The sequence below is a fragment of the Medicago truncatula genome, chromosome 7 (assembly GCF_003473485.1).
Source record: "Medicago truncatula cultivar Jemalong A17 chromosome 7, MtrunA17r5.0-ANR, whole genome shotgun sequence".
NCBI classification, from domain to species: Eukaryota; Viridiplantae; Streptophyta; class Magnoliopsida; order Fabales; family Fabaceae; genus Medicago; species Medicago truncatula.
The window spans coordinates 5,681,991-5,702,588 of record NC_053048.1 but is presented as its reverse complement, the minus strand read 5'-3'; the positions used below and the strand labels follow the sequence as shown (position 1 = coordinate 5,702,588).

The 20,598-nt window shown below is 32.1% G+C and overlaps 2 protein-coding genes across 2 annotated transcripts; both read right to left on the bottom strand.

Annotated features, from left to right (window-relative positions):
* Positions 1-1,935: 1,935 nt before the first annotated feature.
* On the bottom strand, positions 1,936-3,168 carry LOC11420615 (F-box/kelch-repeat protein At3g06240). Its single transcript, XM_003621516.1, has one exon. It carries the CDS (start codon positions 3,166-3,168, stop codon positions 1,936-1,938), a length of 1,233 nt encoding a protein of 410 aa, XP_003621564.1.
* A 7,812-nt stretch (positions 3,169-10,980) lies between these two features.
* Positions 10,981-12,177, bottom strand: LOC11428510 (F-box/kelch-repeat protein At3g06240). The gene has a single exon (XM_003621513.1). It carries the CDS (start codon positions 12,175-12,177, stop codon positions 10,981-10,983), a length of 1,197 nt encoding a protein of 398 aa, XP_003621561.1.
* Positions 12,178-20,598: the final 8,421 nt, after the last annotated feature.

The following is a 20,598-nucleotide window of genomic DNA, read 5'->3' as shown; positions in this document are numbered from 1 at the left end:
TCTCTTAATATTTGTATAAATGAAAAGAGAAAGCTGTGTTGTTTCAGCTTTTCCCTGCACTGATTGCAGTAATGCGAGAAGGGCTCAAATCTACTCTCAAGTTGGCATAACGCGCATACATGTCGCAATAATGCGGCGAAACAACAACAGAAAGTTGTCAATCACAGATGGAAGAAACCGAATGCAAGGAGCTACAAGTGTAATGTCGATGCAGCTTTCTCCATGTCAAGCAATAGAGTGGGAATGATGTGAGTTCGTTCACAGATTCATCATTTTGAGTGAATGAATATCATTCATTTCTATAAAAAAAAAAGTTTATACTTTTGAGTGTAGCTAAAATAGGAATTAATGGATAAGAAAGAGAGCTCGGACCGATATATAGCATCAGTTGTCGAAAAATTGTTAAAACCTTGTGTTCCTAGATTAAGAAAAGCAATTGGTGCACTTAAGAAAGAGGTGAATTAGTTTGTGAAATTTATTTTGAATTATTTCTGAGATTTGTTATTAAAGATTGTAGTTCTTGAACAAGTTTTTTGTTCTATACTTTAAGTTCTTCAACAATTGTGCTCTTCTTTAGATACAATTAAATAAATTTCCTTATATTTGAACTTTTTTTGTTCTCAGCTAAGCGTTTTACAACTTCAAATTCATGATCCTTGCCCAGAATGGCCAACCATCATTGACGATTCGGGTTAAATTTTTTTTAACACGACTTGTATATCATTGTAATTGACGGACGAGGTTCAAATACACGATTGATAGACGAGGTTCAAATATTAAATCAATCACCACCTTAGATGAAGAAAAGAATTGAACAAAGATTAACCTTATATTGAAGCTTAAACAAAATGTGGTACAATACGAACAAATAGGTATTATATGTCCCATAGATGAATGCTAGCAACACACATTCTAACACACATTTTTCAACATACTTTCTTTGATTGGTTAAAATTCACATAGCTCCACCCAATTATGTGGATCCCATATAACTTTTGTGGGTCCTATGTGAATTCTAACCGGTCAAACAGAATGTGTTGAAAAGTGTGTGTTAGAATGTATGTTGCTAACATTTCTCATGTCCCATATTAATCTGCACGAAGTTTAGTGCTTTTCAAATTCAATTTTTTTTCTAGTATGAGTTGATTTTCATCAATATAAAATTATAGTAGCAATTTTGAAAATAGAAATAAAATCAACCACCAAAATAAGATTTATGAATCAAGATTTGAAATATAAAATGAAGATATATGCCCAAATAGAAGGCCACATTTTTTTTAATAGGGTTCAAATGAATCTGCACTACCCTAAATAGATTAGATTAAAAAAGATAAATTACAAGAAAACCCAGGGACATGAAACCTAACTCATTATAAGCAAAAAAACAACATATTAAACACAATTCAGTCCAAAAGGGTTTGCTAACACAAAATTTATTCCAAAGTGAATCATTCACTGCACACCCAATGCACAATTCAGTTTGTCCGCGTACGAGCACGAAACCAAATTGCAAAAGAAAGAGGTGCATAGGTTGACCAACATTAGACAAAGATTCTTGAGAGCAGAGAGTGAATCTAACCGCCAACACGGTAACTATCGAGTTCACTCGCACCAACCATTTACTGTGATAATCCACAACAAAATAACAGTCATTTATGGCCTAACAGTTTGAATTCAATCACTATGGACTGAACTAGATTTCACGATGAGGATGACCAACAAATACCAACGCTGTGTCGACAAACCAAACCAGAAAAACTCCAGATCTCAACATATTTGGAAGAATCAGAAATCACAAGTGATGAATCACGACAACGTGTTTGCGACAGGATAACAACACACATTCACAACATATCTGACAGCCACGATACAATATAAAATGATAACAACCACCACAATCATATTACTCTTGAATGAGAGAAAGTAAGAAAATAATTATTGGTTTATTCCTCCAATTGGAAGACTACTTTGTTTATAAATTATTGTCTTACCCCAAAATCTATATCCTTCAAAATTGAGCTGCTCGACCATCAGAGTACTCAAGTCAATATTGAGTTGCTCGACCATCAGAGTACTCAAGTCAATACAAACTAGTGTGCCATCCACTACATTAGAGATTATATATCTCTTATTTCCAGATGTGATAGGACGTTCAATGCAGGGTAGGGGACAAACAATGTAAAGTTTAGTCCATGATTCTTTCACACCAATTTCACCTAAAATAGATATATGAAAAGTATCATTTTGTTTATAATGTGATATTAAAGCAATGAATCCATTTAAAACCACCAAGTCTTTCCATGCCATTTGAAAAATTCGACTGTCACACTCTGAGGGTATGGGTGTTATAAGGAAGGCCTCTTTGCTTAGATCAAATGATAATAGATATACCTCATCAACTCTATCAATGTCATAGCCATCTTCACCCAACCAATGACACATTCCATCCAAGCAAATTCCATCTTCTCTATAATCATAAGGGACATCAGAATGAAGTTCCCTCCACGAGTTACTTCGTAGGCTATATATCTCCCAAAAGAGGTCATAAGATACATCTTCTAATGATGAATCATCAGTGTCACTTTTTGGATTATACATTACCTGTCTAATCAGCTTATATTCATCTGCAATAGAAACATAACCAAAACCATGTCTAGTAATTTCAACATCCACATGGCGTACAGACTCACGAAGGCTAATAGGAACAATCTTAAATTCATCGGTAGTTGGATTCCAGAATACAACTCTATTATTTGGTTGTGATTTGCTAACTAGACAAAGAATCCCATTAATACTACCGGATCCCACCACATCAAATTCAGGGTCAGCCTCTTCAAATAGATTTGGCCAGTCTAATTTAGTTTTATTCTGATACCTCTCGCCAGAAAGAGAATATAACACAAATTTAAGTTCAGAATCGATGGTCACAGTTTCAAGTTGGAGTAAAGAGGTATCCTTGTAATAAGAATGATTCTTACATAATAAATTTTTGCGGAACATGCTCATGAAATAACGATTTTTAAATAAGATAGACCACGATTTGCGTACGCATCCAAAACGATTCAATGATTTCACAGGCAATTTTGACAAAATAGAGAAGACAAGATCATTAGGTATATCATTTCTAACCTTTTTAATTTTTGCCGCAACAGATTTCTCCGTCTCCATCGACTTTAGGGTTTGGCTTGCTATTGTAAACGGCGGCGTGAAGTTAAGGGTTGTTTTTGTTTTCAATAGTGAACAAATCAATATGAATATTAGGTTTATATAAAAATAAACCTTATTATTTATAGATGGAGAAAACTTTATGTGTGGTACACAACATCCGGTTAGTGTTGTTCTCCCATCAACATATGACACGTCAAATATTTTAGGCTTAAACGTACTATTCACCCCAAGTTTTCAAAAGTAGCGGTTTTGGCCCCCTTTTAAAAAAATGGCAAAAGTGACCTTCATGTTTACCTCCTTTTGCAAAACCTCAATTTTGACCTAGTCAACCATATGTGTCATGCCACCTGGTATTTTTTTTGTTTTTTATTTTTATGTTAATCCTTAAATTCCACGCGTATAATTAATGAAATTAAAAAATAAAAAAGTAAAATCAAGAAGAGAGGGCACGTGAGTGAAGAGACAACAACATGAACATAACATCATTCACACAAAAGCAACATCAACAAATCGAGCAAAACAAACCAAAAAATTAATTAACCATAAAATTACAATAGATTTTCAGCATCAATAAAAACCCATAAACCAATAACAACCCATAAATCATTAACATCTTAACCTATTTTCCCTTCACGTGTGAGGAATTAGTTCATCTTGAATTGGAGAGGCACGTGACATCAAAACCATAGATTCTAGAGTTTTTTTTCCCCAAATCTTCTTTATCTCTTCCTACTTTCTACAGCAAAGTATAAAGATTAGACCATAATTAGAAAGAAATTCAATTTCTGAAAAATAAAATGAGAAGATGAAGATTTGGTTTGGAAGGAGAAGAGGACGGTGAAGCTCTCATGCGCCATGCTATTTTTTTTTGGTGATTTTTTGTTTTTCTTACTAGCTAATTATACGCGTGGAAAAAAAAAATACATAGGTGGCATGCCACATATGGATGATTTAGAGTATTTTACAGATGTATGGTTCCAGCAATTTACTCAAGCTTTAGAGAATTGATCGATGATTTAGAGTAAGGGAATGAGGGAGAATTATGTTGTTAATGTAATAAAAATTCTTGTTCTTGTTGTTTTTGTGTGTCCAAATTAAAGCCCAAATGCCAAGCATTTATAGTGCATTATATGACCCTTCACATGAGAGAAAACACCCATTTGACTTGAATCAATGTTATGGTTCATTAATCACCCCTTTCCCAAAAGTTATGACCATATACACTTAAATCAACTAGCCGTCGTGAGTCTGTACGCTATGTGGATGTTGAAATTACTCGACATGGTTTTGGTTATGATTCTACTAGTGATGATTATAAGGTAATTCGACAAGTAATGTATGCTCCAAAGAGTGACATTGATAGTGAAAGTCACAATGATGATGATGTTGGGTTTGATTGTCAAGTTTCTTGAATAAAAAAGGATGTTAGAAAATATTAGCTATTGGTGATTATGTTCCACATCGCTTAGTTTAGTGAAGCAAGGGGAATACCAATGCTATATATTGAACCTAGTTTCTTTGTTTTTAGATGCACCAGTCAGTAGCACTTTAAGCTTATATCTAACTTAGTTTAAATATTTTCTTTGTGAGAGTGTGGGTGTACTGGGGCATTGGGTGAGAGTGATAGAAGTCTATGTGTTGTAAAAAATTTCACATAGTGATAATTCTCTGGTTGTCGGTTTAGACAACGGTCATGGTTTTTTCTACGGTTTTGGAGTTTCCACATTATATTCTTGTATTTGTGATTGTGTTTATTTTTTCTTCTTCAACCCTGTTATTTCCTAACAGTGGTATCAAGAGCTTCGGTTCCGTGAGATATCACAATTCTTAGTATGCTATTTGGTTGTATCATTGTCTGATCTTCCATATCAGAAAAAAGAAGTGTGATATTGTGAAGGTGTTGAAGAAGGGTGGTACCGTGCAACTGCTATGTCTTATTCAAGTGCAATGAAGTTTGACATAGCGAAGTTTGATGGAAGAATCAACTTTTCCTTGTGGAAAGTACAAGTCAAGGATGTGCGGATACAATCAGGATTACACAAGTGTGGAATGTCTAGGCATTCAAAGAGAAATTGTCCACGTGGAGCAGTTTATGAAAAAGACTCCGAGTCAAGTGCTAGCAATGTCTCCCTTGTTTTGGGAGATGATGGTGATCTTATCTAGAAGATAAAGTTTGTCCTTATGGTATTTCCACTATACCATGCAAAAGGACAAAGTTATTGCTAGCGGATTCAAAACAACACACGAGCATTGGTTGTCATTGTTGCAAGGTGTGTGGTGAGACATGTCGATGGCTGAAGAACTTCCTGAAAACCAACATGTGAGTTGCACCATAATCTTTCAGCAAGGTTTCGACGTGAAGAAATTCTTGGAATGGTTCAGTTTCAAGTGAAGTATAATCTTTATGGTGGAGTATGATTGTCGGTATAGACAATGGAAGCGGAAGATGAAACTCTTACAATCAAGGTGGAGATTGTTGGGTTTGATTGTTATATATTGAACATAGTTTCTTTGTTCTTAGATGCACCAGTCAATAGCACTTTAAGCTTATATATAACTTAGTTTAAATATTTGTTTTGTGAGAGTGTGGGTGTACTGGGGCGTTTGGGGTGAGAGTGAGAGAAGTCTATGTGTTGTAAAAAAATTCACATAGTGATAATTCTCTGGTTGTCGGTTTAGACAATGGTAGTAGTTTTTTCTCCGGTTTTAGAGTTTCCACATTATATTCTTGTGTTTGTGATTGTGTTTATTTTTTTTCTTCTTCAGCCCTGTTATTTCCTAACAGATTAATCATTAGAAGATATATCTCATAAACTCTTTTGGGAGATATATAGCTTACGAAGTAGCTCTTGGAGGAAATTTGATGTTGATCATGTCCCTCATAATTATAGTGAAAATGGAATGTGTCATGATGGAGTGTGTCACTGGTTGGGTGAAAATCGATATGACAGTAAATATGAATCTTATCTATTGTCTTTTGACCTAAGCAATGAGATATTCCTTATAACACCCATGCCCTCAGAGATTGACAGTCTTTATGTTGGATATAGATGGAAAGGCTTGTTGACGTTAAATGGGTTCTTTGCTTTAATCTCAGCATGTGCCGAATATGATACTTTTCATATATCAGTTTTGGGTGAACTTGGTATGAAGGAATCATGGATAAAACTCGACACTGTCTATCTCTTATCTTACATTGAACGTCCTATCAATGCTAGAAAAAATATATATAGATTCGCTGCGGTAATGCAAGGCATACTAGTTTCTACTGATTCAAGCACACTGATGATTGAGGAGCTCGGTTATGTTGGACGACATACATTTTTGAGTAAAACAATATTTTATAAAGGAAGTAATCTTCTAATTGAAGGAATAAACCAATAAATTTACCTTGTACTCAAAGTGGCGTTCATGTTCGACATATCATATTTATTATGTATTAAACAGATTGAGAAAACAGTTGATATAATAAATCTTGCTTTATCAATTTTATTTTGTTGGTTGATTCTATTTCTATTTTCAAAATTGCTACAATATTCTGCACAAGTATTTGAAGTAAATGACTTGTTTATAGATTCTAATTTGTAAAATTGACTATAACACTAGATACAATATTATTAATTATTTTTTAGGGAAACACTAAATACAATATTCTGTAAGTTAGTATTTTAATTTTATTGAAATAGTTCATAAAAACATGCCTTCTTATTGAAAATCATTGTTTATGATTCTTGTTTATTTTTTATTTTTTTGTCTTTTGTTTGAAACAAAACACCTAAATGGTTTTTGTTGCCTTCTTTCTACTTTGTGTAATTTTATACGTAGTTTCTTATTTAATTTATTACTAAAGAACTCCTTTGACAAGTTGAGTTGTTTTCTTTGATCCACTATTGAAAATCGCTAATCCATTGTAATGATTCCATTTGCTGCCAAAAATATAAAGACTTCATCTCAAGTTTTCATACTACTTAGTTCTTTTTCTTTCATGAATGCTCCACTTTTTATTGATATACCATTCGATTTAGTTGTGTCCTATTGAAAAAGTGAACAAAAGAACAAAACTTTTATATTTGCTCCATATATAGAAATGGAAGATGACACATTTAGACCATGAAAGTGAACTAAAGAGTGATAATTAGTCATATGAGGATTGATTTACTATCTAGTAACTAATTAAACCATTTGACTCATCCCATTTACAATATAGTTTTATTCACACAAATTACAGATTATTATGTTAGGCAGAATCAGTCGGTAACAATACTCTTTTCTTTGAATTTTCCTCTCAAAGTATTGTTGCTTATTACTTAATGTGTTTTCTGCTATATATTTAGATGAAGGAAAGATACCAAAATTTAGAATGAATCATGATCTACCTGCTTGTTGTGGACAAAAATGTTGCGACAAAAATGTTTAGACGACCAACAGGGTAGATGAAGATTGCACGCTACCAAAGAAGATTTTGATCTTTATGATAATTAATTAATTGTAACTTAGAGATATCAATGATTTTTAACTTTGATTGTCAATGGCTATACATTTCTAACTTTTATGTTATATGCAACTAATACATTCATTTTATAATATTTGAAAGTTTTATTTGATAAATAATAGTCTCAATGATAATGTGCCAAAAATATATATTACCCTTAGATGAATTTTATATATTTATGTTTAAACAAAAAACAACGCACTTGAAGAGATATTGGAAAAAAAGGGCTATTTGTAGCTCTTGTATTTATAAAATGCTATTAAAAGTTTACTTGTTAACAAAGCTTATAATGGAATAAAGCGCTATTAAAAACCTTAGGTTTGCATAGTTTTTTGATAAAAAAAAATAAAAAATAAGCGCTAGTATAGGCTGTATTGTAGTAGCTCTTGTTGGAGAAAGTGATATCTAAAGAAATCCATTGATTGCGCTTTTAGACAAAAGAGCTATGTAAACCCAGACTTAGACAGCGCCTTATGTCTAAAAAAGCGCTATATTACCTTTACAAGCGCCTTTTATAATAGTACTTTTTAAACGCTATAAATAGTATAAAAAAGCGCTATATAAGCCCATTTTTGGCGTAGAAGTGATTTTCCAATTTAAAAAAGTTGATTTGACGACGTGTTAATGTCATTTTTCATGTTGGAATTGCCACATAAGTGCTTTTTTGGTCACATCAGTAAAAAATTGAACAAATCAACATTTTTGGAGGGGCGAATGGGGGTTAGGACTAAAATTGTAAAAAACATGATAGTACATGGACTGCTTTGTTCAATTTGAAAAAGGCAAGACCAGTTTTGTGAGTTGGTCAAAATGCGATGACCAAAGGTGCAATTAAGACTTCTTTATATATAATATAGATATAATGTTAAATTGTTTCTACCAATAACATAGTGAGGGCCTTAGCTTACACAATGGTGATTCTAAGTCCGTCCCGGACCATCTCTCTCATACTCACAATATGTTTTTATTCACTCTTTTTTTTTTCTTCCTTTTTATTATTTTTTACCAATAAAAGTTGTCTCAAATGGTTCCAAATATCACTACTCAAAAACTAAACATGAATTCCACGTCTCAAACGGACACCAAATATGTTCAATAGAATATAAAACTATTTATGGTTTGAACATTATGTTGAATCATTTTCACAGAATCCTATGTATAATTTTTAAAACATCTAACATTTTTTTATTCTCTTAATATTCAGTCTAAAAGTTGGAAACTAACTACTAGACGATCATGCTTGTCTATTCAGAATGGTAGTAGTTATTATAGCTTTGGTTCAAACATGTTTGTTTTCATATTCATCACAAATTCACAATAACCCCTCTTCATTTTATATCATCTTTATTGTTTGAAAAAAACATAGTACATAAGCGTTTTACATTCTCTTAATATTTGTATAAATGAAAAGAGAAAGCTGTGTTGTTTCAGCTTTTCCCTGCACTGATTGCAGTAATGCGAGAAGGGCTCAAATCTACTCTCAAGTTGGCATAACGCGCATACATGTCGCAATAATGCGGCGAAACAACAACAGAAAGTTGTCAATCACAGATGGAAGAAACCGAATGCAAGGAGCTACAAGTGTAATGTCGATGCAGCTTTCTCCATGTCAAGCAATAGAGTGGGAATGATGTGAGTTCGTTCACAGATTCATCATTTTGAGTGAATGAATATCATTCATTTCTATAAAAAAAAAAGTTTATACTTTTGAGTGTAGCTAAAATAGGAATTAATGGATAAGAAAGAGAGCTCGGACCGATATATAGCATCAGTTGTCGAAAAATTGTTAAAACCTTGTGTTCCTAGATTAAGAAAAGCAATTGGTGCACTTAAGAAAGAGGTGAATTAGTTTGTGAAATTTATTTTGAATTATTTCTGAGATTTGTTATTAAAGATTGTAGTTCTTGAACAAGTTTTTTGTTCTATACTTTAAGTTCTTCAACAATTGTGCTCTTCTTTAGATACAATTAAATAAATTTCCTTATATTTGAACTTTTTTTGTTCTCAGCTAAGCGTTTTACAACTTCAAATTCATGATCCTTGCCCAGAATGGCCAACCATCATTGACGATTCGGGTTAAAATTTTTTTAACATGACTTGTATATCATTGTAATTGACGGACGAGGTTCAAATACACGATTGATAGACGAGGTTCAAATATTAAATCAATCACCACCTTAGATGAAGAAAAGAATTGAACAAAGATTAACCTTATATTGAAGCTTAAACAAAATGTGGTACAATACGAACAAATAGGTATTATATGTCCCATAGATGAATGCTAGCAACACACATTCTAACACACATTTTTCAACATACTTTCTTTGATTGGTTAAAATTCACATAGCTCCACCAAATTATGTGGATCCCATATAACTTTTGTGGGTCCTATGTGAATTCTAACCGGTCAAACAGAATGTGTTGAAAAGTGTGTGTTAGAATGTATGTTGCTAACATTTCTCATGTCCCATATTAATCTGCACGAAGTTTAGTGCTTTTCAAATTCAATTTTTTTTTCTAGTATGAGTTGATTTTCATCAATATAAAATTATAGTAGCAATTTTGAAAATAGAAATAAAATCAACCACCAAAATAAGATTTATGAATCAAGATTTGAAATATAAAATGAAGATATATGCCCAAATAGAAGGCCACATTTTTTTTAATAGGGTTCAAATGAATCTGCACTACCCTAAATAGATTAGATTAAAAAAGATAAATTACAAGAAAACCCAGGGACATGAAACCTAACTCATTATAAGCAAAAAAACAACATATTAAACACAATTCAGTCCAAAAGGGTTTGCTAACACAAAATTTATTCCAAAGTGAATCATTCACTGCACACCCAATGCACAATTCAGTTTGTCCGCGTACGAGCACGAAACCAAATTGCAAAAGAAAGAGGTGCATAGGTTGACCAACATTAGACAAAGATTCTTGAGAGCAGAGAGTGAATCTAACCGCCAACACGGTAACTATCGAGTTCACTCGCACCAACCATTTACTGTGATAATCCACAACAAAATAACAGTCATTTATGGCCTAACAGTTTGAATTCAATCACTATGGACTGAACTAGATTTCACGATGAGGATGACCAACAAATACCAACGCTGTGTCGACAAACCAAACCAGAAAAACTCCAGATCTCAACATATTTGGAAGAATCAGAAATCACAAGTGATGAATCACGACAACGTGTTTGCGACAGGATAACAACACACATTCACAACATATCTGACAGCCACGATACAATATAAAATGATAACAACCACCACAATCATATTACTCTTGAATGAGAGAAAGTAAGAAAATAATTATTGGTTTATTCCTCCAATTGGAAGACTACTTTGTTTATAAATTATTGTCTTACCCCAAAATCTATATCCTTCAAAATTGAGCTGCTCGACCATCAGAGTACTCAAGTCAATACAAACTAGTGTGCCATCCACTACATTAGAGATTATATATCTCTTATTTCCAGATGTGATAGGACGTTCAATGCAGGGTAGGGGACAAACAATGTAAAGTTTAGTCCATGATTCTTTCACACCAATTTCACCTAAAATAGATATATGAAAAGTATCATTTTGTTTATAATGTGATATTAAAGCAATGAATCCATTTAAAACCACCAAGTCTTTCCATGCCATTTGAAAAATTCGACTGTCACACTCTGAGGGTATGGGTGTTATAAGGAAGGCCTCTTTGCTTAGATCAAATGATAATAGATATACCTCATCAACTCTATCAATGTCATAGCCATCTTCACCCAACCAATGACACATTCCATCCAAGCAAATTCCATCTTCTCTATAATCATAAGGGACATCAGAATGAAGTTCCCTCCACGAGTTACTTCGTAGGCTATATATCTCCCAAAAGAGGTCATAAGATACATCTTCTAATGATGAATCATCGGTGTCACTTTTTGGATTATACATTACCTGTCTAATCAGCTTATATTCATCTGCAATAGAAACATAACCAAAACCATGTCTAGTAATTTCAACATCCACATGGCGTACAGACTCACGAAGGCTAATAGGAACAATCTTAAATTCATCGGTAGTTGGATTCCAGAATACAACTCTATTATTTGGTTGTGATTTGCTAACTAGACAAAGAATCCCATTAATACTACCGGATCCCACCACATCAAATTCAGGGTCAGCCTCTTCAAATAGATTTGGCCAGTCTAATTTAGTTTTATTCTGATACCTCTCGCCAGAAAGAGAATATAACACAAATTTAAGTTCAGAATCGATGGTCACAGTTTCAAGTTGGAGTAAAGAGGTATCCTTGTAATAAGAATGATTCTTACATAATAAATTTTTGCGGAACATGCTCATGAAATAACGATTTTTAAATAAGATAGACCACGATTTGCGTACGCATCCAAAACGATTCAATGATTTCACAGGCAATTTTGACAAAATAGAGAAGACAAGATCATTAGGTATATCATTTCTAACCTTTTTAATTTTTGCCGCAACAGATTTCTCCGTCTCCATCGACTTTAGGGTTTGGCTTGCTATTGTAAACGGCGGCGTGAAGTTAAGGGTTGTTTTTGTTTTCAATAGTGAACAAATCAATATGAATATTAGGTTTATATAAAAATAAACCTTATTATTTATAGATGGAGAAAACTTTATGTGTGGTACACAACATCCGATTAGTGTTGTTCTCCCATCAACATATGACACGTCAAATATTTTAGGCTTAAACGTACTATTCACCCCAAGTTTTCAAAAGTAGCGGTTTTGGCCCCCTTTTAAAAAAATGGCAAAAGTGACCTTCATGTTTACCTCCTTTGCAAAACCTCAATTTTGACCTAGTCAACCATATGTGTCATGCCACCTGGTATTTTTTTTTGTTTTTTATTTTTATTTTAATCCTTAAATTCCACGCGTATAATTAATGAAATTAAAAAATAAAAAAGTAAAATCAAGAAGAGAGGGCACGTGAGTGAAGAGACAACAACATGAACATAACATCATTCACACAAAAGCAACATCAACAAATCGAGCAAAACAAACCAAAAAATTAATTAACCATAAAATTACAATAGATTTTCAGCATCAATAAAAACTCATAAACCAATAACAACCCATAAATCATTAACATCTTAACCTATTTTCCCTTCACGTGTGAGGAATTAGTTCATCTTGAATTGGAGAGGCACGTGACATCAAAACCATAGATTCTAGAGTTTTTTTTCCCCAAATCTTCTTTATCTCTTCCTACTTTCTACAGCAAAGTATAAAGATTAGACCATAATTAGAAAGAAATTCAATTTCTGAAAAATAAAATGAGAAGATGAAGATTTGGTTTGGAAGGAGAAGAGGACGGTGAAGCTCTCATGTGCCATGCTATTTTTTTTTGGTGATTTTTTGTTTTTCTTACTAGCTAATTATACGCGTGGAAAAAAAAAATACATAGGTGGCATGCCACATATGGATGATTTAGAGTATTTTACAGATGTATGGTTCCAGCAATTTACTCAAGCTTTAGAGAATTGATCGATGATTTAGAGTAAGGGAATGAGGGAGAATTATGTTGTTAATGTAATAAAAATTCTTGTTCTTGTTGTTTTTGTGTGTCCAAATTAAAGCCCAAATGCCAAGCATTTATAGTGCATTATATGACCCTTCACATGAGAGAAAACACCCATTTGACTTGAATCAATGTTATGGTTCATTAATCACCCCTTTCCCAAAAGTTATGACCATATACACTTAAATCAACTAGCTGTCGTGAGTCTGTACGCTATGTGGATGTTGAAATTACTCGACATGGTTTTGGTTATGATTCTACTAGTGATGATTATAAGGTAATTCGACAAGTAATGTATGCTCCAAAGAGTGACATTGATAGTGAAAGTCACAATGATGATGATGTTGGGTTTGATTGTCAAGTTTCTTGAATAAAAAAGGATGTTAGAAAATATTAGCTATTGGTGATTATGTTCCACATCGCTTAGTTTAGTGAAGCAAGGGGAATACCAATGCTATATATTGAACCTAGTTTATTTGTTTTTAGATGCACCAGTCAGTAGCACTTTAAGCTTATATCTAACTCAGTTTAAATATTTTCTTTGTGAGAGTGTGGATGTACTGGGGCATTGGGTGAGAGTGATAGAAGTCTATGTGTTGTAAAAAATTTCACATAGTGATAATTCTCTGGTTGTCGGTTTAGACAACGGTCATGGTTTTTTCTACGGTTTTGGAGTTTCCACGTTATATTCTTGTATTTGTGATTGTGTTTATTTTTTCTTCTTCAACCCTGTTATTTCCTAACAGTGGTATCAAGAGCTTCGGTTCCGTGAGATATCACAATTCTTAGTATGCTATTTGGTTGTATCATTGTCTGATCTTCCATATCAGAAAAAAGAAGTGTGATATTGTGAAGGTGTTGAAGAAGGGTGGTACCGTGCAACTGCTATGTCTTATTCAAGTGCAATGAAGTTTGACATAGCGAAGTTTGATGGAAGAATCAACTTTTCCTTGTGGAAAGTACAAGTCAAGGATGTGCGGATACAATCAGGATTACACAAGTGTGGAATGTCTAGGCATTCAAAGAGAAATTGTCCACGTGGAGCAGTTTATGAAAAAGACTCCGAGTCAAGTGCTAGCAATGTCTCCCTTGTTTTGGGAGATGATGGTGATCTTATCTAGAAGATAAAGTTTGTCCTTATGGTATTTCCACTATACCATGCAAAAGGAAAAAGTTATTGCTAGCGGATTCAAAACAATGCACGGGCATTGGTTGTCATTGTTGCAAGGTGTGTGGTGAGACATGTCGATGGCTGAAGAAATTCCTGAAAGCCAACATGTGAGTTGCACCATAATCTTTCAGCAAGGTTTCGACGTGAAGAAATTCTTGGAATGGTTCAGTTTCAAGTGAAGTATAATCTTTATGGTGGAGTATGATTGTCGGTATAGACAATGGAAGCGGAAGATGAAACTCTTACAATCAAGGTGGAGATTGTTGGGTTTGATTGTTATATATTGAACATAGTTTCTTTGTTTTTAGATGCACCAGTCAATAGCACTTTAAGCTTATATATAACTTAGTTTAAATATTTGTTTTGTGAGAGTGTGGGTGTACTGGGGCGTTTGGGGTGAGAGTGAGAGAAGTCTATGTGTTGTAAAAAAATTCAGATAGTGATAATTCTCTGGTTGTCGGTTTAGACAATGGTAGTAGTTTTTTCTTTGTGATTGTGTTTATTTTTTTTCTTCTTCAGCCCTGTTATTTCCTAACAGATTAATCATTAGAAGATATATCTCATAAACTCTTTTGGGAGATATATAGCTTACGAAGTAGCTCTTGGAGGAAATTTGATGTTGATCATGTCCCTCATAATTATAGTGAAAATGGAATGTGTCATGATGGAGTGTGTCACTGGTTGGGTGAAAATCGATATGACAGTGAATATGAATCTTATCTATTGTCTTTTGACCTAGGCAATGAGATATTCCTTATAACACCCATGCCCTCAGAGATTGACAGTCTTTATGTTGGATATAGATGGAAAGGCTTGTTGACGTTAAATGGGTTCTTTGCTTTAATCTCAGCATGTGCCGAATATGATACTTTTCATATATCAGTTTTGGGTGAACTTGGTATGAAGGAATCATGGATAAAACTCGACACTGTCTATCTCTTATCTTACATTGAACGTCCTATCAATGCTAGAAAAAATATATATAGATTCGCTGCGGTAATGCAAGGCATACTAGTTTCTACTGATTCAAGCACACTGATGATTGAGGAGCTCGGTTATGTTGGACGACATACATTTTTGAGTAAAACAATATTTTATAAAGGAAGTAATCTTCTAATTGAAGGAATAAACCAATAAATTTACCTTGTACTCAAAGTGGCGTTCATGTTCGACATATCATATTTATTATGTATTAAACAGATTGAGAAAACAGTTGATATAATAAATCTTGCTTTATCAATTTTATTTTGTTGGTTGATTCTATTTCTATTTTCAAAATTGCTACAATATTCTGCACAAGTATTTGAAGTAAATGACTTGTTTATAGATTCTAATTTGTAAAATTGACTATAACACTAGATACAATATTATTAATTATTTTTTAGGGAAACACTAAATACAATATTCTGTAAGTTAGTATTTTAATTTTATTGAAATAGTTCATAAAAACATGCCTTCTTATTGAAAATCATTGTTTATGATTCTTGTTTATTTTTTATTTTTTAGTCTTTTGTTTGAAACAAAACACCTAAATGGTTTTTGTTGCCTTCTTTCTACTTTGTGTAATTGTGTACGTAGTTTCTTATTTAATTTATTACTAAAGAACTCATTTGACAAGTTGAGTTGTTTTCTTTGATCCACTATTGAAAATCGCTAATCCATTGTAATGATTCCATTTGCTGCCAAAAATATAAAGACCTCATCTCAAGTTTTCATACTACTTAGTTCTTTTTCTTTCATGAATGCTCCACTTTTTATTGATATACCATTCGATTTAGTTGTGTCCTATTGAAAAAGTGAAAAAAAGAACAAAACTTTTATATTTGCTCCATATATAGAAATGGAAGATGACACATTTAGACCATGAAAGGGAACTAAAGAGTGATAATTAGTCATATGAGGATTGATTTACTATCTAGTAACTAATTACACTATAGTCATGGGCGATTGCTAGTATAACAAGGGGTAGCAGTGGCTACCCCAAAAAAAAATATTGAATGAGTAGTAGGTATGTTATTATATATATATATAGCTACCCCTGATAATATATATTTGGCTACCCCAAGTTTGATTTTAGTTGAAATAATTTTGTATGACTTTGATTACTTGATCTCGTCTCACATGAATTGAAGAATCTATCTCTAATAATATAATTTTATTAAACAAAGAAAATATTGTTGCAACTTGTGTTGGGGGTCTATGCAATAACTTGACCAAGAAGATGATGAAGATGAACATGATGAAGTGTGCAAATAAATTCCAAAGATTGTTGTATATCTTGATCGTTGGGAAGATGCTGCTGCACTTGAAACTTGAAAAATCTAATGGTTATGCATGTAAACTCAAAGCGCATGGGGTTGCCATACCAACCTTTAGGTTCGATTTGCCCCCACCAATAACTGTATATTGGATGCAATAAGGAATGACCGGCGAATTCCCTTGAGGATACTATGAGGTCCTTGACGTGTATTGCACAACCACACCAAGCGTATCTCCTAACAATATTTTACAGATTTATGGTTCAAGCAATTCACTAATGCATTAGGTTTAATTTCTTTAATTGTTGATTTTTACGTACAATCATTTGTTTTGTTGTTGTTTTTTTTTTTTTGGTAAAATCCGTTGCTTTTGCATTTTTGTTATAATCCTTTTTTATTGCTTTAAGTGTATTTTATGAAGTAGATTTTATATAAGTAATATTTATTGTGATTTTTTTTTTGTTCATTGGTTAAATTCACCGTTAATATTTTAAAAAAAAATTATATGTGGCCACCTCATAAAAATATTGATAGCTCCGCCGCTGAAGTCTATAGTTTTATTCACACAAATTACAGATGATTATGTTAGGCAGAATCAGTCGGTAACAATTTCTTTATGCATAAGAAGAATAAAGAAAAATCTCTTTTGCACTCCTTTTCTTTTTTTTACAAAAATAAATGATATTTATTCTTTCAAATTAAAAGAGTACATTGATAGAATATAAATTCAAACTTACGAAGAAAAAAAAAAGGATGAATCTTTGAACAAATTCACAACATCGATCCATGTTAATTAATAGCATAAAATGGCAAAGTATCTATGCCTACAAATATGACTATATTAAAAAATTTAGAATATGTTGACGACGCCAAAGTCATTCATTGAATCTGCACTTTCTCAAAACTATTCTTTCAACCTTAATCAAATAAAAACTCCATTAAGACAGGAAATCAAAAACCTCATCACAAAGATGGAAGATAAAAACAAACAGAGTCGTGTGAATATGAAGAAATCATAAAAACAAACGTAATAAGATTGAAAATATGTTGAAATCATTTATTCAACTAAAAAAGAAATTAGAAATACAATTTGGATGAGTAATTTTGGGTCAAATTGACCTTAACTCACACCAATGCTGACAAAGAAGATAATTGATGCCTTTGGACTTTTATCGAGTTGTCTCTTTTCTAGGTAATTTTCGTTATGGCTATGATATTGTGACATCGGGGTCAGATTTAATAAAATGTATTTTGACTTATTTTCATTCAGGCCTTCTATTTTCAATGAACTATTCACAAATTTAATTTTATCATGAAGATAATCATAATACTTTAAGATGCTAAATATATGTCATCATGAGCTTACTTTAGTTAGTAGAAACAATGCGTAATATATGTAAGATCTGGGGTTCAAACTTCATCCACCACCAAAACAAAAAAAGGATGCTAAATATATTTTATTTAAACTATGATGTTAAGTTGTTGTTGTGGGTCTCTAAAAAAAAAAAGTTGTTATTGTGGTGACAATGTGACATCCTTTACCGCTAGAAGGTTTGTTGTTATAAAAAAACATATTTTAATTTTAAGTTTGAGTTATTAAATATTTCAAAAGTTTTTCTTTTTTCTAGAAAACAATTTATATTAGAATTATTACTTTATTTCTAAATGTTGACCGGTTCCAATATCCATTTAAATATCTCCATGACTCATCGTTATTAAGTGATACTCATTTTATTCCCTTTGAACACATGTTCATATTACTTTGATTAGTCAAAGGTTAGTGCCTACTTCATTAACGGTTTTTGTTAGCCTATACGAATGAACATTGTTTGCTATATATAAACACCATACATATGGAACAAATGGTGTGGCAGTACAGAAATACATCAACCACATATGTACTTTTCCATTTTATATTTATTTGTACACACTTATTTTCTATCATCCAAAATATTGAGTTTATGGGTTACATCTTCTGATATTTTTGAGATAAATTTTAGTTGTTCTGTCATCTCTATTTATGATTCTTAACGGGGAAGAACCTCTTGTATCCTGACAGAATATGCGCTTATGAGGTGGAAAAAATCATCAAAGACAACGACTATGTCATATCTCGCTTTACATAATAGTGTGTTGTTTTGTCAAGGTGTCTTATTATTATTCTTGAATAGTAAAAACTCTACAAAATTTTGTCATTTTTAATTTTTTATTTGTTAATTATTAGAAAATTAGTATTCTCACTTCGAAAAAAAAAAATCAATATATCTCCTACTACAATTAACTGTTGTTCCACATTCACACCTAAAAATACATAAACAAAAATAAAAAATAAAAAATAAAAAATAAAAAATAAATCCCAATGCCTCTCAAGTGTCGTGGAGCCTCATATACATATAACTAGGTATATAACCCGTGCGTTGCACTGGTTTGATCAAAATATTGCTTGCAATTTTCTCAGGAACTACACCTAACCAATATTTTTAATTTGATCCACCAATTTTGCCACATTATCCACTCCATTTTGAAATATAATATTGTTTATGATATTTTAAATGCACCATACTGTTGCCAATCAAACCAATTGCTCAAACTTCTTTACATGACTTTGCTGTAACAAAGCTCTAAAATGTTCTCTTTAATTGTTACGCATAGAAACTAAAAACAAAATTAAAAGAAAAACAACATCAATCTTGTTAAAAAGTAAGGTGCTCTCTCTAAAAATAAAAAACATCAATCTTGTTAAGAAAATAATGTGCTATTTCAATATACAACGATACAAAATTGAAGAGTATTATCCAAGAGTTGATTGAAGTAAGTGATAATGATGATCCAAAAGCAAAATAATAACACCGAAATTTATACAATAACCTTTAATTAATATTATAACCAACCCATTTTCAACAAAAGTGTAGAAAAATATTTGTTGTTAAATTGATATCAATAGAAGGCATGGTGGAAACATCCAGGAATTGAGTGAAAATGAATGTGGCATAAGTTGTGGTTATAAAGGGTGAGTGGTTATTTAAAAATATAAAAAAAGGTACACTTTAAAATTTTCCATTTTGTAGGTTGTAATTGAAGAAATGTTTCCTTCAAAAAAAAATTGAAGGAATGTTAAGAGATACATCAAATGATGATATGATGATAGTGTAAGAAATTATGGAATGTTTGAATAGTTTGTTAGGTGCATAAACCGTTACTATTAGATTCTTAAAACATGGTTATAGAAAAACAATGATGTTTTTGTTCATTAACGTAACGTCTTTGTTATTTTTTTGTCTAGAGTGAGTTCATAACCCATTGTACTCTTATGCATTGTATGATTGAGTTAGCATTTTTGTGAAAAAAATAAATAAATGTTAGAAGTTACATATTAGATTAGTTTATTAGAAAGAATAATTAGAGAGTAGAAATTAAGCTTTTTTTAGAGGTGCCTCATAGGCACAATCCTAAGCATTAAAATGAGTCAAGTTTAGTTTACTAAGAGAAGAAGATATAGATAGATAGATAGATAGATAGATGCTCCAAAGATGCGACATCCATCTTGTTCATCACCTCCTCAAACTTGTCATGCTTCACAATTTTTGTTAGAAAGCCTGCTTCATATATAGTAGTAGAATTTCACAATATTTCACAATATTGCTAACTTTAAATAACCACTCACCCTTTATAATTGCTAACTTTAAATAACCAATTACTGTAAACACATCAATAAAATGAATGCTTCACAATATTTTTTTAGATAGGTAAAGTTTCAAAGTGTTTAATTTAAATTTAGCAATTATATTGGAGAAAAATATGACAACTTTTAATTTTGTTTTTCTTGATTTACATTGTATTTCAAATGGCTCAAGTAAAAAAATCATTTATTTCATGTGGTTCCTAATCTTCACATGTTTTTCCCCATAACCTATAATATATTAAAACAGAACTCCGAAATCATTTGTTTA